Source organism: Rhodnius prolixus, unplaced genomic scaffold (genome assembly GCF_049639745.1).
Source record: "Rhodnius prolixus isolate KJV_2025 unplaced genomic scaffold, Rpr scaffold_4, whole genome shotgun sequence".
Lineage (NCBI taxonomy): Eukaryota > Metazoa > Arthropoda > Insecta > Hemiptera > Reduviidae > Rhodnius > Rhodnius prolixus.
In genome coordinates this window covers 9341724-9369287 of record NW_027411614.1, presented here as the reverse complement: position 1 = coordinate 9369287, position 27564 = coordinate 9341724, and the positions used below count along the sequence as shown (strand labels likewise).

The window sequence follows — 27564 nt, the reverse complement described above, 5'->3', positions numbered from 1 at the left end:
GCTACCAGCAAAATTACAATTTAATATTTATTATAATTTTAGCCTCTTTAGCCAACATGAGCTTATCCTGTACTTCCCACAAAACTAAATTGTGAATTCTCCCTCTTTTCATCTAATATGATTATCTTTGTAAAGTAATTGTTCTGTTTATCTCGTTTCCGTCCTCTTATAAACAAATCGAAAAACATTGATTTTGAAGATCGATCTAAAACCAATTTAACTTTCTCTCGCCTCTTTTAGCCGGAAGTTCAGATATTTTATTTCTAGTTTCCCCTGGAAAAGACTTATTCTGACTGCATCTGAACACGAAAAATTGATTTTAACAAATTATTCTTAGTGTCATTTTGTTTGTAATACTCGTACATGTCAACATTACACAAAACAGAAGGTATCAGGTTGTCTAAATTTAATATTTACTCAGGGGTTACAATGGAAATCGACAATAAGTTTGAGAAATCATTAGAATTACCTTCCTAGATAGATTTTCCAGCTTGTTTTTCTTTAAAGTTCCAGTAGCTCCTGAGATTTCCTATCAACTTGCATATTTTGTATTGCAAATTGACAACTGTAAGTACTGTAAGTTGTAAAAATGCTGAAGAAGTTACACTGGCTTGATACTTCTAGTTACTTGTACTTGATACATCTAGTGTTGACTGGAAAAGCCATTAATTGTCCACAAAGTTACTTCACGATTTGAACGTCCTTAGAAGGTTCCAGGAAGGGTGTTCTATGGGGAGGACTTGGGCTGGAAGATTCGAATAAAAGAGGTGCTTAGTGTTGTTAAGTGGTTCTAGCCAGGGAGGTGACGAACCAATATTGAGATCTGTGATAATGTTGCTCACATAAATGGGGGAGTTGGTAATATGGCAAAGGATTGGATGAATCTTTCAACTTGATACTGATTGCGAAATGTAGGACTGAAACTTTTATTTGAACAATTTCCTTGATAAATTTATTTAAGTGCATTGCAGGGCTCATTTAAACGAAATTTACTATATTTTTGGAAATTTTGATAGGAAGTGGCATTTCACTAAAAAAAAAAATTCAGAAATTTAGCGATTATTTCATTAGGCAGGTTTGTAATGGAAGGGTGATTGTTGAGATCATTTATAAATGTCTCTAGTTTATTATATAAACCTATAATATTGATATAATAAATGACATTGGGCCACTGTAAGAAAGCTCAATATGCCAGGTCCCTTTAAACCCCTACAACCTTCCTAAAATCAGGTCACAGGCTTCTATGAGTATCAGAAGTATATTGAGATTGAAGAAAGTTATGGGATCTATTTCCGGAAGAGTTCGCTGTACCATCAGCGAAGGAAGATAGGATTGTGCCGGGAAGAACGGGAATATCAGCGTTGTAAAGGGGTAAAAAAGCGGTCCAAGCGGTCCCTGGGAGACTGGATAGAGATGAGTGGTTGGAATCCTGATTGACCTGAAAATACTGATCAGTCATGTAGGATGCAAGGAGATGCTAATGAGTGTTAAGAAGTATGCTTTTGAGATATAGTGCTGTTTAAAAGTTAGGGATACCAGAACCTGTCACATCCAGGATGGCCCTAAGACAGCACGCCCAAGCTTCAGAAATGGCAATAACTTGTTGAACAGTATAGTGAATCTGCCAGAAAGGGAACTGGAATAAGGAAAGTAGAAGTTTCATGAATAGTCTTTCATTAGAAAGCTCATAGATAACGGGCTAGAGAAGGATGGAAGGGGTAATGGTTTTTTGGGTTTTTTCCTCAATTTTATCACAGAAGGGGAGAAAGAATCTGGTGAGTAGGAGTGCGTTGTAGATGTATGGGAGCAGCAGGATTGGGTTTTAAGGATATTGACAAAAAAAGTACTCTAATTCTAAGGTAAGGCTCGATCGCATCACTGCCTTTTACAAAAACTAAGAGCAAGTAGAAAATAGAAATGGTAAAATAGAAAAAATCTATTAGTGATTGTTTCATAATGCGATAATAAGGGCATAATCAATTGGGTGATCAGAAAAATTGGACTTGGAGCAAAATTAATGAAAATTATTATTTTTTAAACCAGTAATGACAATTGTATTTAGTTGGAATTGAATGTGTTGGTGTGTGTTGTACGTATTTTAAGTGGAAAATCAATGATGATTATAGAAAATTGGAAAACAATGCGAGTTTAATAACGAAAAGAGAGTTGATGTGAGAAAGAGCAAGAGGAAAAATGGAGGTAGTGAGAATAAATTATTAATGAGTTTCACCATAAAAAGGATAATTAGTGTGAAGGAAAAAGGGGATGAAATAGTTATGGATGGTTGTCGCCAGGCAGCGTTACCAAGCAAGGGCCCAGAAGGCGAGGGAGGACAATGCCTGAACAGAGAGAACTTGATGCAAGCCCTGGCCGGCGGGAGCGCTGGTCGTATTTGGTGACACAAGGGAGGCGGCGCCTCGCCAACATATACTGTATGGATTTTTCACACACCTTGCCACCCCATACTGTAAACTAGCCTGGCTTTACCGCCCCCGGCTTTGCCACCCCTGGCTTTCACACTCAACCAAACTCTCCGGCCCCTTTGCCAACACAGAGTGAATAGCCGCCACTCTCCAGTTGCACCAGTTAGATCCTCCTCAGCGAGAAGAGAAAGGACATATTCTCCTGTCTCGCTTTGCTCCGCTCCAGCGCATTGTGTCCATGTTGTCTCAGAGCTGCCATCACTACCGGCTCTACACCACTTTACCTTTTCCTCTAAATAATTCATAAAAACAAAGTTGGCTTCCACAGTGAGAGAGAGGGTAGACTCCCATACAGATGGGAGCAGTAAAAAAAAAGTCACCTAAAAACAAGGACGGGGATTCTGCTAAGTCCCCTTCTTGGCTGAATTTATCCATCTACAACCCTCTTCAAAAAGGGGGTTGCTAAGATACCAAGTTCACCACTTGCAGGCGGCCCGGTAAAGCCATCCAAACTCGTCCACCTCTTCTCCATCCAAAAGTCCCCCTCCTATAGGTAGTTTTTATTTCTCTACCACCTTTTCCATTCTTTTACGACCCCTATATTACTCTTCTTCTACCTTTTACGGTTTTTTTTTTTTTTATTTACATATAACACTGAATTGTGGGGAGTCGGAACCCAAAAAAAGATGTTACACACTCCTCTGTTATGTGTGAATAGTAGAATTGAAATTTCTTGCAATATTATTACGTGGAAGTTTCCCATTAATGTCTTGGACTAGTGCACATAATTATCTTAAGAGCTAACCAACTAATTCTTCATTAGTAACTTTCTGCATCGAACTGAGGAATGATTTCACCAATAAGTTAATCTTCTGGCCCTCTCCAGGGGTATGAAGCGGCATTCCTGGGCGAAGTTTGAAAAATTCTGTATTTGTTCTGACTAAAACCAAAGCCATTAGCCATTCAAGCTCGTGTCACACTAATCTTGTAGCAGAATTTCTGTATTCTTACTCCGTCTTGCTGACAATACTTCTTCATATCTAATTGGACCTCCCTAAATCTATAGTGGCTTTAAAAGAGTTTTCAATCAATTATAAAGTAGCGCGACCTTTTTGGGCGATTTTTTTTAGTAAACTAAAATGTTAATTCTAACCAATAAACTTTTTCTTTCAACTCTCTGTCCTAGTACTTCCTGCGAATAGCTGCACCTTTGAAGGATCTTCTATTCTAAGGGTTCAGTTCCAATTAGGGTACTTTAAGGAGAAAAGGCAGTAGGCGATCCTCTACCTCTTTACCTTTCTGACCAGAATTCTGGCGAAAACTCTAAATGGGAAATGTGGACGATTGCATTCATTCTCTTCCGGTAGAGAAAGAGAATTTAATATTGATCAACCTCGTTGTTGCTGATATGATCCAGAAATCACTTCTTCTTTTTCTTTCCTTAATTAAGGAACGCCATCATTGGCGCCTAGAGTCTTTCTCAGTGGTTTGTCGGCCTTTCACCAGGGTTCTCTCATTCAACACTGTCCATCAGCTATAATAGACTTTTCATACGAGAAATACTACTGGTTCGATTAAACCAATGTCAGCCAGTTATATTTGAAATTTCAATTAAAATTTTGATTTATGACAGAACTTAGATAGAAATGTCTTTGCTTTGTAGTAAAATTGTATTTTTAAACAATTTAAATTTCATTAGTTTTAGTAGATATTCTGTCCAATTATTTGATTCGACTCCATAAACTGATAATACGAGATAATACGTAGATAATGATTAAAACAAACGACTCTCAATACAAAAAGTTAAAAGAAACTCTCTGATTCTTTGTGTTACTATCTAAAAGTGAAAACTCATCTTTCACAACCTTAGTTTTATAATATTCAATTTCCTGCAAGTTATGTAAAAAGTAAAGTAATGCCTATTTTTATAGGCAGGTTTTACGTCCAGCTACCAAATTAGGTGTTGTGGTCGAAGGCGACTAGCATGAATCCTTTACAATTGAAATCTCATATTAACCATTGAATAAAATCCGAGGCCTCGACCGGGAATCGAACCCGATAGCACAATACTTTATACCCTTGCGGGCTTCGCCTTCATCTGCCCGGCTACCTACTATCAGCCAATTAATATAGATCCACCATTAATAATAATATAATTAAATAGCAGCAGATAAATATATATAGAATAGAATTTATTAACAAAAAAAAAATAAAAAAGACGGAAAAGAAAGTTTGATTGACATGGTTGCTTTTAGATAGCTCTGCCTCCTAAATAGTGTCTGAGAGGCGGACATCGATCGAGAAGGCGGAGACAGTAATAGCAAAGTAATGGACTCACTGACAGAATGACACTTCAAATATAAACTACATTTCTTACAACTGCTTAGAAAAATGGAACGAATGAAAAAGAAAATATGTGTTGTAAAAATTTATCAAATTTTCCTTTTCACAGTTTTATTTATCTATTGTTTTCCTTATGAGCGTAATTTGGGCGGATTAGATGAATCAATTTTCTTCCTAACTTATTCCAAAATTCCCATTTATTGATTACGTTAAAAGAATTGTCTTACGTAAAAAATTTGCTTTTTCATAGCTTTTTAAAACTATTAATTATAAACTATTGCTGCGTACTAAATTGCATAAAAGTCAGGTTATATGAATTTAATGGGAAAATTTCCGGTAGTTGCAGAAAGCAAAATTTGAGGAAAAGTCAATGATGTACCCATTTTTGGATCTATTCATTTCATAATGAACTTTTCAGGAGTAAAGTTTTACTATATTGAGTAAAAAATTTCCCTGAGCTAAGCAGCTATGGTTAATAGCAAACAAGGTTCATTTCCACTTTTCTCCCTTCATGTAAGTTTCATTTCTAAATTTGTTCTTCCGGTTAAATGATGGTTGTATCCGTGACGTTTTAAGTGTCAATTCTTTTTTCTAGATAAAGCTTCAAACTAGCACCTGTAATAATTTAAAAGATTCGACTAATTAATAGGGAAAAATCAAAGAAACTCGCTGATTCTTTGGGTTATGTATCGAAAAATCACGAAGAATTTTAGCACTTCTAGTCAGTTTATTGTCTTCAGAATCTAAATTCTCCTAGTTTTTATTGGCTAGCAAAATTCCTACGTGGCATATTAATACAGCATAAATTCTGAATTTATAGATTGACTTACAACTTTCTTTTAAATGGTAGAAATGTACATTAAACTGGAAAACATTTTAGTTGAGGAATGTCTGTCCTAAACCAGTATTTTTACTTCTACGTGATTATATCTTAAGTTTTGATTTCAATGGGCTAAATTCCCGAGTTCGAAGAAAATTCAAAACTACCAAATATTCCAATGGTTTCTTCACTTTTCTGCGAGTTCCTTTTTCGAAAATGTCTTCTAAGTTTTCTCTAAATTTCGTATTTATATCAAAAGTTTTTATTTAAACAATTTTGTTAATGAAAATTTGAAAAACTTGGGATTGCAGTAACAGAAAGTGTCCACACCCGATGTTTTTAAAAATGCAAATCTAATTTTTTATAAATTAAAATCCATTAAGAACGTTTTTCGGCTATAGCAAACATTTAAGAGCAAAGATTTTCCAGGCTTTGTAAGGTTACAGTTGAAAACTCACTATCTTCACAATTTAAGGCCGACTGCACAATTTATTGCACTTAATTTGAATTTATTAAAAAAAAACTCAAAAACAGATTATTGTTTTGTAAAAGAAATAATTTCTTACATGCTTACCGTTTATACGAGTATTTAAATAAAAATGAAAGAGTTAATAAAAGAAATAATAACATCTTGAATTGAATAGCACAGATGTTAGCGTGCTTGTGCTATAATAACTCGCAGCGTTCTGACCGACAAAGGGAAACGAAAACAGATTCAAGTTGGAGTGTTAGTTGTCAGATTTAGAGTGTTATCCTATTGAAACTGACATTGCTACCATTCTCAACACTCACGCACACTTGAAATGTTCAGAAACACAAGTTATTATTTACGTATACACAAAATATATGTGAATACAACAACAAAATACCAATAAATACAGGCGTACCAACTTACCTTCCAGTTTTGGTAATAATCATTTCAGTGCCTAATTCATTAAATTTCTCCCATAGATCTTTAGTTTCTAGATGGCATACAACGTGTCTTAATTCGTCACAATTCGATCTATCCTGCAACAGAGGATTCGGTGGGGTTTCTTCTGGCGTCGACGAAGAGATCTCCGGAGGAGTGTCACGTCCTTGACTGTTGGGACTCCTTCGTCTTCGTTTACTGGGTTCTAAAACATAAAAATGAAAAATTATAAACATTGAGATGAAAGTGATTAGAAGAAGTGAAAATTTTTGTTTGCCTCCTAAAAGAACTCATATGGCTCTAAAATCTCCCCAATTTAGGACGAAAAATTTGAGTTAAAACATCAAACGCATAACCATTTAGTATTTGTTATTTTGTATTACTCCTCTCCAGAAGGAAGTATTTGTAAGCGGGCTTATTTCTGCCTTTTTGAGCTTTTTTATACTGGAGATATCCGTTTTGAGGTTCCCAGAGTTCCAAAAAAAAATTTGATGTTTACAAATTCGAACTTGAGCTCACTTGGGGGAGTTTAAATCACCGTAACTCAAAAACTAAAAATCGCAGTGCTTAAGTAAATTAAATGCTTAATTTTTGAAATACATGTAAATTTTACAGATAAAATATAGATTACAGTTTTAATAGAGTTCCTTTATTACTAGTACTCTAGATGGCTTGACATTGATGAACAGCAGAATAGTATGAACGGCTTTGATAAGTTCAGAATAACAATGTACAATTTAGATTTAGATTTTTAACGAGTCTCTAACTTTGGATTTATGATTCTTTTGTAGAAAAATTTAGACAATAAAGAAATTTAGTCAAGCAAAGTGACTTTGATCAAAATTTAGAATATGCTACTAAGTAATGTCCGCTTCCATATTTTAAATAAATATTAATGAAAGTTTAAACTTTATACGTAAATGACTTAGTAGTTTAAACTGAGTATAAGTAGAAGTTTACCAATGCTGTATAATAACTCCATTCCTTCCTTTTGTTTCAAATTTATTTTATTTCTGTCTTATAATCAATTATAATGTAATTAATTACAAGCAATTAAATGTTAATGTTTAAAAGCCATTTAAAAAAAAAGGACCATTAAAAAGTTGCATCACAAACATATATCGTAGTTAAGGATGACTTATATTACTAGTCAAAATTTACCAGAAATTGTAACGAACACAATGGCCAAAAATAATTGCGTGAATCACATTATCTGAAAACAAAATATTATATAACTACGAAATTAGTCTATCAAATTAGTACATAATTGAATGAAAATACATCAGATTGATGGACAGCACTGAGAGAGTCTTCCTCTGTTGACAAGGACATGATCCTTCAATGAACGTACTTCCGGTGTGACTTTTTTCTTTTTTTGAAATATGTTTTGAATCAAATGAAAATTGCCAATTGAATATGATAACTTCCGATTTTATTATTATCTATCATTATTGCCTAAAATGGAAAAAAAAAATTGTCATCCATCTTTTATTACTCTTCCCTCACTCTGTCACTAATTTATTACTAGTTTTTTACATTGAATTACACGTAAAATTGCTTAATTAAAATGTCCTCGATAATCTACAGATCAGAAATAAAATAATAATTAGATTCTTAAAATATTTGTATAGAGGGAAATAATCGACGATTGCTAAATGTTTTAAAATAAGCAATTTTAACAAATTTCAAGAGAAATTTGGCTCCTAAATGAGCGTATGTTTGATTTAGAAGAACATTCATGATTTCAATCTGATGATTGCTCAACTGATGATTGTTTCTGTAGAAAGAAAAATCAAATCATCATTACCAGTTAAGGGAAATTGATTATAAAGTGGGCGCTGTTAAATTTCTCCTTAAAGGAGAATGGACTTTTTCAAGATTATTAACAGTTTAAGGGGAAATCACAAAGCTAAACAGGCCAAGCTTCATTAAAAGACTTATAATATACTTATAATATAGTACAATACTACCAACCACATTTCACCTGTAGCAGCAGAGTTCTTTGATTTATTGTGTGCAGTATTAAAACATTAAATGGTAACAGTATTTAGTTGGTGAAAAGTAGTTGTGAATTTAGTCTGTGTAAAAATAATAAGGTTATGAAAAGATTGGTATAGATGCAAGAGTGCGAGATAATTTGAGACTGGCGCATTTCGCCCATGTGCATCGCTCCCCAATTTACGTCTATTTACGCAAACCGAGATGCCTACATGGTACACCTATTCAGTTTCATTGACGGCCTTCTTTGAGTTACATATATGATCCTATGGATTAAAAAGAGTAATGATATGGCGAAGAAATGATATAGTAAGGGGAACTGGTAGCGTGAGTGAAATGATATCTTCTGCTTGAAGTGGTAAACAATAGGGTTTATTCTGTAGGTATTTTGTGAGGCTCAGGAATAAATGAGATGCACAAGTGTTTCAATATTTTTTTTTTAAATTTATTTTGTAATTTACAATCTGTATAAATATATAGAATAAGTAAATAGGAGGTGAATGAGATGAACTGGTGCGGGAGGAGAGCGGAGGAGAGAAGCTACCCAGCGGTAGCACTCTCTATAGGAGATAGGGGAGTGTGAGGAGGAGAATATGAGTAGGAGAGAGGAGAGTAATGGCGTTAGGGCTTTCAGACTACAAGGAAGTCGCGGGGCCACTGGCGATTCAGTCGGCGAGGAGTATTAGGAATGTCAGAGGAAGCGAGAGACAGTACAAGAGGATTAGAGCTAGTCGAGAGAGTAGTGTGGAATTTTTGATATTTAGTCTTAGCGAGTTGGTCTATGAAGGGAATGTTGAGGTCTTGGTGAAGAGTGAGTTTAGTCACCGTAGAAAGGAGCGTCCAGCTATCTGTCGGAGTAGTTTTGACTGAAATGTCTTGTACTGTCCGTACGTTTGTAGGTTTGGCTGAACCCCACAGCTCTGGTCCGTAAGTCCACATAGGAGTGAGAATAATTCTGTATATTAAACGTTTGAGTTCAATGGGTAATTCGGAGCGTCGTCCAAGTAGTCTGTAAAGCAGTTTCGACATATTTCAATATATTTTATTTCAAGTTAAAGGCCTAAACTTTTTAATATATAATTGAGTATGCATAATATTAATGTGTACACTTCATATAAACAAAATGTAAGAAATATTTCTGTACCTTATATTTCAGTCAATCATTTATTATATTTAATAAGTTGTTCAATAATGCTCAATGTTTTTTTTAAATATAATTTTAAATTTTATGACCTTGAAAAAGTTATGAAATGTACCGAAACGTTGGAATTTACATATTTCAGCCAAATCTTACAAAAATTGTGAGCCTGAAAGCTCATTCCACAAAATGTATGTTTAAAAATAAATTATATACAGGGTGACCAAAGTTATATGCTCCACCCACTTTTTTTTTAAACGGCGGGAAATTTCGAAAAAATAAAAAACACGTATTTAATCATTTTTAGTCTAGTTTATTTTCAGTGATTGACCCATTTTTTTAAACCCCTGTATCTCGAGATACAGCATCCAACTTTGTTTTTTCAAATGGAACGTTATATTTTTTGTTGCATATTTTTATAGTATTTGAGCTCCTAAAAAAAACAAAAAAAAAATTTTTGAAATCGGTTCGGTTTTTCAAAAGTTATGGTAATTTAAAATATGAAAAACAAATTTCAGTTTATTGTCAAAATTGCGTTATTTTGTTTAAAGAATCTGTTCAAACTGGGCACAATTAACGGATAGGCAAGCCAAAATTCTGGACTCCCACGCTTTGCTTGTAGCAGCACTTATGGTGGTGAAGTCAATATCTAGGCAGGCTAGAGTTATTCGACGTTCAGGTTGTTTTTTCTACAAACGTTTGGTGTGGAGTTTTAGGAAATCAACTAATCGGCCCATACTTCTACAGACAGAACTTAACTGGGTGCAAGGTATCTAACTTTTTTTAAGAGACATTTTGCCAATTCTGCTAGAAGATGTTCCTCTACAACATCGGCTAGATAAGTATTTTCAACAAGATGGTTGCCCGGCACATAAAGCGAGAGTTGTTCGAGGTTGCCTGGACAGAAATTTCCAGGAAAAGTGCTTAGTGACTCATTGTCCCATCCAATAGCCACCTCGATCTCTGGACTTGACCCCAATGGACTATATTTTGTGGGGATATCTAAAAAATAAAGTGTACAGTAACCTTAATCCCATGGATTCAGTCGATGATCTGAAACGTCGAATAACTCTAGCCTGCCTAGATCTTGACTTCGCCACCTTAAGTGCTGCTACAAGCAAAGCGTGGGAGTCCAGAGTTTTGGCTTGCCTATCCGTTAATTGTGCCCAGTTTGAACAGATTCTTTAAACAAAAATAACGTAACTTTGACAGTAAACTGAAATTTGTTTTCCATATTTTAAACCACCATAACTTTTGAAAAACCTAACCGATTTCAAAAAAATGTTTTTTCTTTTTTTTAGGAGCTCAAATACTATAAAAATATGCAAAAAAAATATAACGTTCCATTTGAAAAAACAAAGTTGGATGCTGTATCTCGAGATACAGGGGTTTAAAAAAAATGGGTCAATCACTGAAAATAAACTAGACTAAAAATGGTTAAATACGTGTTTTTTATTTTTTCGAAATTTCACGCCGTTAAAAAAAAAGTGGGTGGAGCCTGTAACCATGGTCACCCTGTATTTAAAAAATAAAAAAATGAATAAACAAGTAACATTAGGTCGAAGTAGAGCTTAAATATAATCGATATAACATCCTAAAAAACACATTGTTCCTATTAAATATTTTCATAATCAGCTGGCTACTCTATTTACAAGCAGCTGATCAGACGAAACTTCGCTGCCACTTACTTATTTTTTTTTAAAAGACATTAGAGTAGATACACTAGCCATGTTTTATAGTGATTCGTGTGTCTGTAAGTGTCTATATAGTATACGTTTTGACCACTAAATAAAGGAAATAAAAGAATACAAAATAACAATAATCGAGATAATAATACAAACCGCAAAGTAAAGTAGAAAGGCGATATTTTTATTTTAAACGAGAAACTCGTGCCTCAACTTAAAACTTCAAACAACCCTGTTTCCTTTTTTTATGCACGGCCATTATTTATTTTTATTTTTATTTCTTTTTTTGGCGGGGACACTGAATAGGTATAATTACGTGAGTGTGGATATAAAATAACGCAATATTTTTTTTTGTACGCGCACGTCCTGGTTGGTAGCTATGAAAGTGTGTGGTCACTTTTGTACACCTTAAACAAGTAGGGTAATATTTTTTTTTTTTTTTTGTTAACAATGTTAGGTTGGTAACTCTGTTTTGTTGGGTAACATGCCGTTATTTATTTACTTTTTTTTGAAGCAATAACGGCTGTTTTTGAACTCTTTATTTTTTCACTCAATTGTTTACCGATTAAATAATATTTAAGTCGAAGCTTAAATGAGTAACACTTATTATTTCTTAAGTGCAATGTAATTACAGATAATTGGTCGGACAAATATTCAATTAATCCTCTTTCTGGCTCCTCTACTGGCTGGCACATGTATGCACTATTAAACCAAGAAGTAGTTTAGTAATTAAAAGAATATTAGTTTTTGTTTTTTTCTTTAATAAATACGTTAATAGTTTGGTAATAATCTTTGAGGTAGGTCTTATTGCTTCCTTTTTGTAATTTAATAGCTCTTGGTTACAGTTAGCCATCGTATGGTAGTCCTTCCTTTCTATAATTATCTAATTAAACTGGTTCTAAATAATAAAGACACATCTGTTTTGGTCTAGTACCTAGTAATTAATATATGCAAACATCATTCCATACCTATCGATCATTTTTTGTTCTCTGTTATCTATATTAGGGTAATTTTAATCAACTTCATTCCCTGCGAGTACTGATTATTTCTCTAACTATTTTTTGTTTAATTACTTCTTTAGTCTCTACAACACAAAACTCGGATCTAATATCGTAGATAGGTTCTTGAGACCGGAAGATATGGTTCAATAATTTGATCCTTGATCCCAGAAATTTCTCCACGCAAATTTTAGTTCTTTAATCTTTATTTACCCCATGACCTGAGGATAGTTGAATTACATTGTAGGAGTGTGTAGTGGTTTGTGTAGTTCGATGTAAGTTAGCAGTGAATATTCACGTTTAGGGTAGAATTAGAAATGTAGATGGTTGCTAATGGTTACAATATGTTGAATTAGAGCAGTTCGATGTAGGTTAGTCTTGAAGCTCACTGTCCGTTGAAGGACAGCGATGTCTGTAACGACAGAACACAGTCCAGTAGCCGGTAGTGCGCTGAAAAAGAAGCTCCAGCCGCTAAAAATCCTAAATTTGATGCGCCCTTAAATTAAAAAATAAAAATCAAATAAATACGACAGCCTATTCAATTTAACGTAATTCAATAGAAATTATTACAAATATTTTCTACATTATATCAGAAATGTAATGCGATTCACGTAATGGAAAGGTGTAAATATAAGAATACATTTTTAAAAACTATGTAATGGCGTCATGAAAACTTTTCTAATTTCCTGTATGAGGTGGAAAATAAAGACTTTATCTAATAGCGTTTATTAGTTAGTAATTAACTAAGATTACAGGTAACCATATAAAATTAATGAAAAGGTTGAGATTGTATATATAATTAAATACTTCATAAAATTATTTTTAAGTGGAGTAAATAGCTCTAAAGCAAAATGCTAATTCAAAATCGATTACATGAATCTAAAACATTTCTCCACACGGCCATCTTGGCAGTTTACGGTTGTGAAGATTCTTTTTTACTAAAAAAGAAAATCTAATTAAGAAATTAAAAAGTAATTTCGAAAATATTATTTCTCGATATTCTTGAGATTTATTTTTTATTTTTGGTATTACAATAGTTTGTTGGTGCAGTTACAAACTCTAAATTACGAGGGTCGTTTGATAAGTCCGTGCAAAGTCAGAGAGATAGCACCACTGGCGCGTATCGAGGTTAGTTAGTAGTAGTTAGTTAGTTAGTTAGTTAGTTAGTAGCATCTCTTGGAAGAACACACACCAAGTTTCAGCCAGATCGGTCTATTTCTTTGTGTTTGGCATTCGTTTGAATCGAGGAAGTCGAGTGATTTTCAAAAAATGGACGAAAAAGAATTTCGTGTGTTGATTAAACACTACTTTATGAAAGGCAAAACGCCTCAGGAGACTAAAGAGAAGCTTGATAAACATTATGGTGACTCTGCACCTTCGATTAGAACAGTTTATAAGTGGTTTCAAAATTTTCGGAGTGGCCATATGGGCACATGTGACGCTGAACGTTCTGGACGCCCTGTTGAGGTTACTACTCCAGAAATCATTGATAAAATCCATGATATGGTGATGGATGACAGAAGAGTGAAGGTGCGTGAGATTGCTAGTGCTGTGGGCATCTCGAATGAACGGGTACATAATATTTTCCATCAACATTTGGACATGACAAAGCTATCCGCAAGATGGGTGCCGTGATTGCTCATGCTTGACCAAAAACGAAATCGTGTGAAGTGTTGCAAGGACGGTTTGCAGATGTTCCAGAAGAATCCGCAGGACTTTAAGCGTCGTTTCGTCACTGTGGATGAAACATGGATACATTACTACACTCCTGAGACCAAAGAACAATCTAAACAATGGGTTATCAAGGGGGAATCTGCGCCAAAAAAGGCGAAGACCGTTCCTTCGGCCGGAAAGATTATGGCGACTGTCTTTTGGGATTCGCAAGGAATAATCCTCATCGACTATCTGGAAAAGGGTAAAACTATTACAGGTGCATATTATTCATCGTTATTGGACCGTTTGAAAACCGAGCTGCAAGAAAAACGCCCACGATTGGCCCACAAAAAAGTCCTTTTCCATCACGACAACGCACCACCTCAACAGTTGTGGTCGCAAAATTAATGGAAATAGGGTTCCAACTCGTTTCACATCCCCCCTATTCTCCAGACTTGGTTCCCTCGGACTACTATTTGTTCCCCAATATGAAGAAATGGCTGGCGGGAAAAAGATTTTATTAAAACGAGTAGGTGATTGCAGAAACGAATGGCTATTTTTCAGACTTGGACAAATCCTATTATTCGTAAGGGATCAACAAACTAGAGCAGCGTTGGACGAAGTGTATAAGCCTAAAAGGAGACTATGTTGAAAAATAAAAAAGGTTTACCCCAAAAAATTAAGTAGTTTTTATTTTTGCACGGACTTTTCAAACGACCCTCGTAAATAAAAAGCAAGCTATTGCTTTTTAAAGAAAATTTGTCAAATTTAAGAAAGTCGAATGAGTGAATAATAACATCACTTTGTTTGTTGCAGATGGTTTGAGAAAGTCAAGCAGACTCTGGCACTCCAGCTCTGGTGAGTACCTTCCAAGATCTTTACCACTTCATACTAATCTTGCGTTGATTTATTCATTTGATTTTTCATTTTCTTAGCAAATAATAAATGAAATTTTCGAAATTGTTCAGATAAACATGAGACAAATAATCTTGTAATTGGTCCCTTGATTTCTTTAAAACACTAGACGGCAGTCTGTTACTATTTTTAAAGCGCTTTTTAAATAGAATTTCTGCGTTATATTATAACAGATATTAATTTGAATTCTGTAATAGTCAAGGATACTTTATTATTCGTGATTGCACTTGATCCTAGGCTTCACAAAGTAAACAAATTTGTAATTTCGAAGAGCTTTGCAGATTTTCGCTCTTGGCATAGAAAGGGTATCGAATAGCTTTCAATTGAGCTCAAGTTTTCTAAGAGACCTAGGTATTTCGTAAACCAAAGATTAGTTCATTAATATAGGGAACAAAATACCTGCGAAGCTAATATGTATTGTGGTACTGGATTCGATTCCCGGTCTTAGGCCTTGGATTTTATTTAATGGTTAATAAAAGAAATTTACAGTAAAGTATGTTTGCTAGTCGCTTCCGTCCAAGACACCTAATTGGTAGTTGGACGTTAAGCCCCGCCTGAAAAAATAGGCGATTACTTTACTTTTTATAGGAAACAAAACATTTTACACTAATAGTCAGGGGAAAACGTGTAGACTTCCGTTTCATCCTTGAAACAAAATTAAGAGATATTAATTCAAAATCGAATATTTAAAAAAATATTTTTACCCCCAAAATTTATCTAAATGTTTAGAATCTAAATACTTCATTGAAAACTGAGAAATTTGGAGAGGAGGTTACATACTCGTACTCTTGCTTTGCTTTTGTCGCACTGTCAGTCGAATGAAGAACCCTGTGGCCCCTTATGTGCCCTTAATTTACTTACCATTACACCAAAACATTATTACTTAATGAACTTGTAACCAAAAGCATCCAACTGGAAACGTTTTCTTTCTCTCTTTACCATTACCTGGTTCACCTAACTAGCTGGCAACCATTTTGTTTTCTATAAACAAAACCGGAAATGTTCAACGATCAGTGTCCAGTCTAAACGCAGCTCAAAAGCCCTCTAATATATTATGTATTTATAATAACTTAATTAAGCTTGGCTAATTTATTGTCCACTATTTTATATTCTCATTTTTTCGATTTACCGTAATTTTAATTATTTATTTTTTTTTAACTAATCAAAATAATGACTCTTCCCTTTAAATTACAACTTACTGCGCGTTACACAGATCTAGAACTTTTATTTGAAACATTTCCTTTAGGAAAATTCAATTAAGGACACTTCTAGAAGAGAGGGTAGTTTAGGATTTCCTCTAACGTGCTATTACTGTTTATTGTACTGATATACCATCTGTATAGTACTAATAATAATGAAATGTGGGACTTAATTTCCAAATCTGATGAAGATTGTTTCATTTTTGTTTTAATGGCGCATCAACATCTCAGTTATTGTAACCCGGACAGTGTACTCTCGTTACAGACAACCTGTCCATCATCGGACAGCGAGCTGCTCTTAGTAAGAGAAAATATAAGAGCAAGCAGCTGGATTTGAACCCGGGATCTCCACGTTGAAATCTAGTAATTAACTGAGCTAATCTCTTCTCTTTCCTATTCCAGATTTCAATATTTGCCAGATATCAGTTTTAGTAAACAATTGGGTCTCGTATCTTTACTTTAGTTTACGTACTGGTCCGGTCAACGTTCCAGATTGTCTTGAGACGATTGTTTCGCCTAATTAAAGTGATATTTCAATTGATTCTTCGTTTTTTTGTTTCTGAATGGTAACTAAAAGTGTTGCAAGTTAGAAGATAAGTGGACCATTGCAGTTAGTGCATTTTTCACCAGTTATATATCTTTTTAAAGCACTAATTACTAATCATTTGTTTGCGACTGACGAACAGAACTGACAAGTCCTAAAAATGAAAGGAAATACTCCAGGAGAGCGGAGGAAATCGTAGATTCTGGGGACACCCACATTGGCTTCATGCCATCTTGTATATACTAGTGCCCGGACACTAAACATCACGAGGGAGGAAAAATGATCTATCATGTGTACACATGTATTAATAGTTTATAAGTCACACTAAGACACAGAAGTGCATATCAAAATGTTGGAATATAAGTTTTGTTTTATCTTTTCTGAATAATTCGTCTGCATTTATTGTTATGACGTTTGTCTAATCGCCTAATTATACTGAATACATGATTATTAGTTTTTTCAAATAAGCAAAATTTGCCGTTGTTAGTTAATTAATTTACAAAATGTTTATATTTATTTAAATTAATGAACTGATGTTAATCAGTTTATCAGTTTGTCTCAACTGTCCTCTCACAATTAAAGCACTGATTGTTTTAATTGATTAAATAGAAAAGTTGAAAAATTTCCAGCCAAAAGATATTTACTTTTTATTATTTACTATCTGAGTTATTTTAAGATATACAATTTTGTATGTTCTATTTTTTTTTTTTTTTTTTTAACTCAAGACTTCAGTACCGCTGAAGTAATGACGGAGTGAGTGTCGCTCTAAATTCATTTCAGTTGTTTGCTAGTTAAAAAGTGACGTTTTTCAGTTATTTTTTGCACAGATTTTAATTAACATTTTTGAAACATTTTGGTGCAATTTTACACAATTCTATCGAGCAATATTTTAGATATAAGTGAGTGAAACTATGTAACAATCATTTTAGGTTAGCTGTCTTATTTGAATCAAAAACTGAACGTGTCAAATCTTTGAACTAAATCGAACATTATCGAATTGAAATCGAACTACATGAAGATCGTTATTATCGATAGTATCTAATATTATACTGTATATATTTTATGTAAATACGATTTTGTACATACTTTATAGTTATTTTATTATTATTATTATTAATTATTATTATTATTAATTATTATTATTATTAATTATTATTATTATTATTTTCCTTAAATTATATTTTATTATTTGTTAAATCTTTTTTTTTTTTTTTTTTTTTTTTTTTTTTTTTTTTTTTTTTTTAAATTAAGTCAAAATGGTAAAACGAAAAAAGCCTCCTGTCACTTCTCCAAAATCTAAAAAAGCTCAAATTAAGGAATCATTTCCTTCCACTTCACGTGCAAGTTCCGTGATCAGTTCCTGCTCTTTATCTCCGTCACCTTTTACTACAACTGTTCAAGCAAGCAAGGAACGTCTTGGCATGACACCAACCAAAGACAGCCAGATGCACAGTCAGACGGGGACCACTGATGTAGCACCACCTGGAGTACTATCCTCTAACCCTTTTGCTTGTCTAGCACCTCATGAAAAAGACGAGGACAGAGCACCGGTGGAAAAAATACCTAAACCACCACCCATCTACGTAAGTAATCTTACTAATTACATGCAACTGTGTGCAGACCTTATACAGATATGTGGCGCAAATAATTTTGTATGCAAGTGCAGAATTAATAACGTTATTATATCAGCCAAAACCATAGAAGATTACAGAAAGATAATTCATTATCTTTCTGAGAAGAATGCGGAATACCATACTTATCAACTTAAGCAGGATAAAGCATTTAGAGTAGTTATCCGTTCACTCCACCACACTACACCGCCAGAAGTTATTAAACAAGAATTATCAGATCTTGGATTTCTGCCGAGAAATGTTACAAATGTGCTTCACCGTAATACTAAAAAGCCTCTTCCACTGTTTTTTGTGGATCTGGAGCCTCAAAATAATAATAAGGATGTATTCAAATTGAAAGTTTTAAACTACACTCGCATTCGAGTTGAAGAGCCTTATAAACAATTTGAAATCGTTCAGTGCAAACGATGCCAACAATATGGACATACTAAGGCCTACTGCCGGCATCCACCTTACTGTGCTAAGTGCGCAGAACCCCACCTCAGCAAGGAATGCCCAAAACCAATTACGGTCCCTCGTAAATGCGTTCTATGTGGAAACAATCACTCTGCCAGCTATAAGGGATGCTCTGTTCATAAGGAGCTCCAGAGAATGAGGAGGCCGAAGCCCGTCTACGAGCACCCTTCGGCTGTGAGAAGAGATTATCCAGGGCCACCATCTCTCAACGCTTTTCCTGCACTGAAAGAAGTTAACAGGACAACAACAACCAATGCTCAAATATCGTATGCTCAAATGCTCAGAAGTGAACCTGCGCTTCAGCCACAACTACCTCTTCCTCAACCAAATCCTACTTCTGATATTACTTCTGTAATCACTTCCTTCTTAAGTGACTTAAAGAGCACAATCAATCCTCTTATTAACCTCCTTACCACCCTAATAACGAATCTCCTGCCCAGGCTTGCTCCTTAATCCCTCAAACATCAATTCTCTCTCAATCCTCCTATGGAACGCCAATGGGCTGAGCTCCCAACGACTCGAACTGGACGCATTCCTCCACTACAGAAGAATAGACATCGCACTCATCACTGAAACTCATTTTACTAGCAGATCTTATTTCAACATAACCGACTAAACTATCCACAGGACTGATCACCCTGATGATACTGCCCATGGGGGCACTGCAATTCTAATAAAAAACTGTCTTCAACACAATCTGATCCCAACTAATCCTACCAATTCTCTTCAATCAACTGTCATATCTCTCCCAATAAACTCTTTCCAATTGACAATAGCATCAGTTTACTGCCCTCCTAATCATACTATATCTTCCAATGATTTCCTCTCCTTTTTCCAGTCCCTCGGATCCCGCTTCTTATCAGGAGGTGACTATAACGCTAAGCATCCACAATGGGGCTGTAGAGTGTCCAATCCTCGAGGCTGTTTACTGAACAATGTCCTATCCCAAACGAATTACTCCTTTTTATCTCCACTCAAACCAACTTATTGGCCTACTTCACTCTCCAAACTTCCAGATATTTTAGACTTTTTTGTTTGTACTCCTATCTCTTTTCTACATCCCAACATTGAAACCTTAGATGAACTCTCTTCTGATCACAGTCCTGTATTACTTACCTTAGACACTCAACCTGTATTCAAACAAAATCCTTCGAGACTGATTGACGGAATCGTCAATTGGGACAACTTTCGCTACTTACTGGACAGTTCAATAGACTTTAAAATACCTCTCAAGACTCCTGAACAGATTGACAGTGCAGTAGAAAACTTTACCTCTGCCATACAGCAAAGTGTACGGAATTCTACAACAAATAAAAGACCTCGTACTCTACCTGACCAGTTCTCTTTTGTACCTAGTGACATACGAATCCTTATTACTTATAAAAGACGGATACGATCGTTATGGCAAAACACACGACTACCTTCTTACAAACGTAAATTTAATCGCCTAGCACGTCTTGTTAAGAAGGAGTTGAGTAAGTACAAAAATGAGCAGCACGAAAAATTCACTGCAGCGTTAAACACTACAGACAACTCACTATGGAACACTACACGACGCTTACTTAAGTATAAGTTCACTTCACCTCCAATTAGACGTGAGGATGGTTCTTGGACCAAGACTGACCGCGACAAAGCTGATCTATTCTCTCAACACTTACATACCACTTTTACACCCCACACTAACATATTCGACTCTGAACATACCAGCAAAATTGTAGATGAACTTAATAGACCGTTACCTCTCGAACTTCCTCCCAAAGCTTTCTCTCCTTCTGATGTTAAGTATGCTATCCAGAATCTTCCTAGGAAAAAATCCCCTGGTCACGATCTTATCACCGCCCAAGTCCTCCGGCAAATGCCAAAACGTGCTATCGTTTTCCTTACCTACCAATACAATTCAGTACTTAGAACCACATTTTTCCCGACTCAATGGAAATTCTCCAAAATAATAATGATTCCTAAACCTAAAAAGCCAGTAAACAGCGTTTCGTCCTATCGTCCTATAAGCCTTCTTCCAATCTTAGGAAAACTCCTTGAGAAACTGCTCCTAAAACGAATTTATCCTCTCCTAGAATCACAGGAAATACTTCCGTCCCATCAATTTGGTTTCCGCGCTCATCACTCTACAGTCCAACAATGTCATCGTGTTGTGGATGTAATCTCAACCTCTCTTGAGAATGGACAGTATTGTCCGGGAGTTTTTCTCGACGTTGCTCAAGCTTTCGATCGCGTCTGGCACCGGGGATTGCTTGCCAAACTCAAGAGCATCCTACCAACTACATATTTTCTCATCCTTCAATCTTACCTTACTGGACGCTTATTTAGTGTCGTCTGTGGAAATTCCTACTCTCCTTGTTACCCAGTTCGAGCAGGTGTTCCCCAGGGAAGTGTCCTTGGGCCTGTACTCTACACCATATACACTGCTGATATTCCTACCAATCCTCGTACCTTCCTTTTTACTTATGCCGATGATACGGCCATCCTCTCTCCTCATAAAGACCCGGTCCTTGCCTACCGCTTCCTCCAATCCCATATAGAATCTCTTGAGCCTTGGCTAAAGAAATGGAGAATTAAAATTAATGAAAATAAATGTAATTACATTACATTCTCCCTAAGGCGAACTATCCTTCCACCCGTTTACCTAAACCTCACTCCTCTTCCCACAACAGATTGTGTTAAGTATCTAGGACTCTTCATGGACAAACGCCTAACCTGGAATCCACATACTAGACTCAAACGGAAAGAACTGAACAGACGATACAAACTTCTCTCTAGACTTCTTGACAAGCGATCTAAACTCTCTCTACAGAATAAACGACTTATCTATACTATGATACTAAAACCTGCCTGGACTTACGGAATGGAACTTTGGGGCTCAGCCAAAGCTTCCAATATCTACAGAATCCAATCCTTCCAGTCAAAAACTCTCCGTAGAATCGCTAATGCTCCTTACTTTGTTTCCAATCATACCTTGCACCGAGATTTCCTTGTTCCCTATGTTTCTGAAGCTGTAAGATCCCGATACTTTAAATTCCACACATCAATCACCTCACATCCTAATCCTCTAGTAGCTCAACTTACCACTCTACCAGGAAATCCTCCCAGGCGGTTGAAGCGCAGGTGGCCACGCGATCTTCTAAATGAAGTAAGAGCCAATGTACAGTAGTGAACTGTACCACTTTGGGAGTTTCACCAATGGGTGAATTCTCCCCTCATGTATTCATGTATGTATTCTATGTATCATGTTGTAACAGCTTCACTTGATGCAGAATTATTCTGCAGTTGTGAAAATAAATAAATTAAAAAAAAAAAAAAAAAAAAAAACTCAAGACTTTATTTTGAACTGCTAAATATGTTCATTGTTTTTTGGAAACTGATTCATTAATGCAAAAAGGAAGAAAGATTATTGCCAATTTCCGTCAGAATTTGTTATTATTTTTGGCTAAGCTTTCGAACTAGGAACTGACTTGCATTCTGAACGAAAAAATAGTTTTAAACACGAAGAAGCAAAGCATATCCCTTTTCAAACCATCCTCAACCAACCAACGTGCAAAGACTATAAAAGACATAAGGAGCAAGGCTTTTGCTTTTGATTTTCACGTATTCCTCACAACTCAATTTAGAAAAGTCAGAATGTAACAATAAATTTCAATCTTCACATCCTGTGACAAGATGTAACGAGGAACCTAAACAATCAAGAACAGAAGTCACACCAAAAACTTTGATGCAAACAGTGTAAAAAAATTATGGTTGTCAACAAGCAAAAGCCCTGAAGATGTCCTTAGTCCTCTAGGTCGAGAGCTTGGACCAAAATAATAAAGTTATTGCTTGAATTAGCAGTAATCTTTCTTTCTTAATTGAAATCCAGAAAATTATTAATTGCTGTCATCTGTAATTTTTGCTTCTTTGCATTAATAGCGTTTTAATTGTATGCACATGAAAATGAAAATCGTCGTAATTTAATTTTGGAAAGTTTAATAAAATCTCTCTTTTTGATCACTCACTTGAATTGTTTGGAAAACGGTGAAAATCATAAGCCCTGCACCTTTTCTTCCTTACCAAGAAACTTAGTGGGAAATTTAAACATCAAATCCTGTTTTCCACTTGTTTTTACGAAGGATATTGTTACTTTGATTAGGTATTCCTTAGAAGATAGACTAAATGAAAATTGCAGCTTAGTCGACGCAGGCTATAGTAAAACCATTTCCTTTTTTTGTATAATCCTTTTCTAGTTTCCAACGCCAGTCGCATCATGTAACATCTTCGTTACATCTCGTCACAGGATGTGATGATTGAAATGTATTATTGCATTCTGACTTTTCTAACGTGAGTTGTGAGGAAAACGTGAGAATCAATAGCAAAAGCCTGGCACCTTTTGTCTTTTACAGTCATTGCACTTACTATGCGCCTAAGGGGGCGCATTTTGGGGGAGAGGATGGTTTGAAAAGGGATATGCTTTGCTTTTTCGTTTTTAAAACTATTTTTTAGTACAGGATGCAACAAAGTCCATCTAATAGTGAGATTGTTTTTTTTTTCGGAAATATTTTTACAAAATAATTTAGGCAACATGATCTCTGTAAGTTATAAAATAAATATTAATAATTGATAGTCATTAATAATAAATTATTAATCGGTTAGTACCTTAGATGGCTCGAAAGAAATTGGAAGAGCGAGCCGCGGTTGTAACCTTCTCACATATCTAGGGGGTTTCTTTCAGTTAATTCCTAAGACTCAGGAATCAATAATCAACAATATTTTGTAGAAATATCAACTTATTATTTATCTGTTGGAGAATTGCAGTGGGAGAAGAAGGTGGTGATTTTTCGCACATATTACAATTTGATCAGAATCCTCAAAAAGTTTGGATGGCGTCTTTTGAATTTTATTGAAACTTCACCGATTCAACAAAATGTAAACCGCTTTTTTTACTAAGTTAAAGGATATTAAATATTAAATAACTGTTGTTCCTCCGAGCTAATTCAGCGCCACAACAGGACGTACGTGAACAGAGATTCCAGCCAGAGCAGAAGTTCACCAAGTGTAGGTATACTGCCAGAATTGTTGTGCATTGGTGCCATATTATGAGTCCCTGAAATCTAAATCGGTTTCACGCAGGTACCTTTTAAATACGTACTTTTGTTGGTTAGTGTTAATACTGATCGTTTGTCAAGTAGTCGCGCCATATATATTAGCTGTGATTCTTTAGATCTTGTCGTCTACTTGTAGAGTCTTGTCTGAGGATTTCACTCAGTGGTTTGTCAGCTATAAATCCTAGGTATTAGAGATTGTTGGCGCCAGGATGTGCAGACTGATTTAGATAAACTAGAAAACAAATGGTTGGGTTTTGCTAAATAATAGTTTACATTATATTTATTATAGCAAATTTAGTATAGCATTTATTGTAGCAAACTTTTAGGAAAGCTTGTACTTTTTCATATATTTTCCGAGGTTCAATCCCAAAAAACTTTCGTGGGACCTCGTACATACTCGTACATCTATAAATCTTATTTTTTCATTTAATTAACAAACTGAACACTGAAAAGAATAAAACCGGTTGAGAATTTTGTAAGTTTTCCTTTTAGTTGGTTTAGTTTGTCAGTAGATGATCGTGTACGGGAGAGAAACAAGAGGAAAGTAATGTGCAACCACTGTGTGATGATGATATAATTGCTGGAGATAGATAATACACAATGATAAAACATATTTGTGTTAGCGTTGTGTTGCTGGTCTCACTGAAGATTCTCTTGGAAATTAAACAACGTTCACTACTTACGGCTCCTTTGAAACAAGAGAAGTCTCTCTTTGACTTCACGCTGACTGCCATTGCTATGTTTCACGTAATTAAGAAGATGGTACCACCTACATTTCGTCATTTAGTTTAATGAGACTAGAAATGTAACTCTAACGACGGATGCGATTCATCAAAACTGACCCAGGAGCAAGAAGCCTTTTCTTTGTGGTTCCTCGAACCAAGAGAATTTCCAAATCTTCCAGTCTCTTCAATGGAACTGGTTTCTTTCCCATTCTCTCTTTAGTACATTGCGCACTCATGTATATAGTTTTAATGTTAAAGTCACCTAGAGGTTGATTATACAGGCAGTGAGAGAAGTTGCATCGTGTTAAAAGTAGCACCCCCTCGGGGCTTACTTAATATTTCGTTGCTCTCAGAGCACAGGTGGTTGTGTTGGGCGGGAGGGGGGTTATTACGGTAGAGGAGGAGGTACTCCTCCATTATTTCTCATTACGCTGGTTCACGCGCACATTGCTGCGTACATAATAATTTTGTAAAACATGGCTGCTAACTATATTTATACATCACCTCATAAAATAATAATATTTCCGGTTCACGTTAGCGTAGTCATCATTTTTATCTGCCAGTGCTACCTAGATAGATCACTGTAGATACGTTACTAGAACTTTGTTTAAAGAACTTCTTTTTTTTTATTATTTCATTTAAAGAAATATTATTACACTGAAGTCTGTTGTTAACTCTAAACATTCCTTGGGGCCGCCCAGACCATTGATACAATCTAGCAAAATATGCTCCAAATCCGGGGCGGATGTTGGTGTGTAGAAGTTCGTGGTGGTGGAGCGTGGATTCATAAATGGCAGATTCCCAGTTCGCATCCCGCGTGTAGCTACTTTTTCATTTTTTAGAAAAAAAAAAGAAGAGTTAATTGTGGAGAACGAGTTAAACATATGGTTAGATCCTCAGTGCTGGATAATACGAGTATCTTGCTTTTATCCGTCTTAGCGTTTATTGTATCCCTGATCGGACATTCATCCATCAGCAGATGTATTGATCAGTTTGGTGTTTGGTGGACTTGACTTCTCATTTACGACGTTGATGTCCATTAAAGATTTCTCTAATAAATTTAAGCATTATCCCAAATCTTAGCAATTTGCACAAATTGATTTCCGTGCTCCTTTAAGAATTGCTATCCGAACTTAGTACCAACAATATTTTGTAGAAATATGAACTTATTATTTATCTGTTTTAAGTTGGAGAATTGCAGTGGGAAGAAGAAGGTGGTGATTTTTCGCACATATTACAATTTGATCAGAATCCTCAAAAAATTTTGGATGGCTTCTTTTGAATTTTATTAAAACTTCACCGATTCGACAAAATGTAAACCGCTTTTTTTACTAAGTTAAAGTTCTGACCGATTTAAACTATTTCTGTTTAAACTATTTCTGCATTATTCTGTTTCAACCAACGTTATTGTTTAAATACTTAAATACCGTTACATAGGATATTAAATATTAAATAACTGTTGTGCCTCCGAGCTAATTCAGCGCCACAAAAGGACGGACGTGAACAGAGATTCCAGCCAGAGCAGAATGAAATTGGTAAGTGAAGGGATCGCGGAGCCAAGGTCGTATTTAGCGATGTGGAGGATTATCAGGATGGGACTGTATAGGTAAAGATTAGACGAGTAGGTTCTGGTGAACGGCCAGATAGAAGTGGAAATTTAGGAATCGGGTGTAGATCTCTTCACTGACCTAGGGGACTTCAAGTTTATGATAGAGGAAAATGAGTTTTTATAATATTGTTGGGCGCGTTTAAAGTTATGCGAAGGACTTTACCTGGAATGATTTGGAGTATCCCTAATATTCTGCTGCATGAATCCATCCTGGACGAAGTAATGTTCGGTAAAGTAAGAGTTCGTTTTGTGCGGTCATGGTGGACATAGCATTCTGTAACTGTTAAGTTCTTGTATTTAGTCTTGTTTGCGGGTTCCACGTTAGACGATTGCCTAAGTATAGCCCTAATGTACAGACACTGTGTATAAGGTGATATGTGAAGATGTGTAGAGGTTGGCAGGTCTATTTTCGTCAGGTGAATGTTACTTGTACGCATCTAGCAGTGATGAGTTTCTTTCTCCATTTTTAAAACCAAGTTTCAATGAGCTCAAGGAGTTCTTGAACAATGTTGGTGACAAGTAAGATTAGGATTGGAAGATAAAATAGCAGTACATCATCAACCCGAATCGGGTTTAGAATTTGAGGTTGGGTGATGATCTGCAATGTAGATGGGTCCCAGTATGCTGCCTAGCGGCATACTAGCGCAGATTGTTCGTAGTTCGGAGTGCCTGCCTTAGCATCTCACTCTGAGATAGCAATTGGTCAATTTGATTGAAGGAGAAGGTACCCAATGAAAATGACCACATTTATTTCTTTAATAACAGCAAAAGTAATACAGATATAAAAGTAACAAAAAAATCTTTGAAAAGTAGAAACATGGGAGATTATTTGTGGAATATTACATCCTTCAAATGATGACCGTTCTGGGCTCGTACATTCTTCCAATCGTTTAACGAAGTTTTTGAATACTTTCTTCAGCATGGAAGCCGAAATTTTTGCGAATTCGGCTCTAATCCTCGATTTTAAATCCTCTAGATCACGGGGCTTGGTTTCATAAACACGACTTTTCAAATACCCCCACAGAAAAAAATCTGGAACCGTCAAATCTGGCGAGCGAGGCGGCCAAGCGAAATCTGAAGAACGTGACAATAAACGAATTCCAAACGTTTCTTTCAACAACGCAAGTGAAAGAGCGGCGGTGTGACAAGTTGCCCCGTCTTGCTGGAACCAGGTTCGATTCAAACGACGTTTGCGGCGGAGTTGGGTGATGAGGAACGAGTTTAACATCTCCCTAGCTCTCTCCATTGACGGTACCGTCGAAAAAATTCGGTCCGATAATTCCCCATGACGCTACACCGGCCCATACTGTAACTTGTTGGCTATGTAACGGTTTTTCTTGAATGAATTGGGGATTACCACTTGCCCAGTACCGAAAGTTTTGTTTATTTACCGATCCAGAGAGTTCGAAATGAGCTTCATCGCTCAT

At 35.6% G+C, this 27564-nt stretch overlaps 1 protein-coding gene across 1 annotated transcript in view; it reads right to left on the bottom strand.

Moving 5' to 3' along the window:
- The window catches only part of LOC141455705 (T-box transcription factor TBX20-like), an 88563-nt gene that overhangs the window by 49033 nt on the left and 11966 nt on the right, over window positions 1–27564 (bottom strand). The window contains exon 2 of the mRNA XM_074130972.1: window positions 6482–6701. Coding sequence (XP_073987073.1) covers window positions 6482–6701 — 220 coding nt within the window. The remainder of the gene's footprint in view (window positions 1–6481; window positions 6702–27564) is intronic.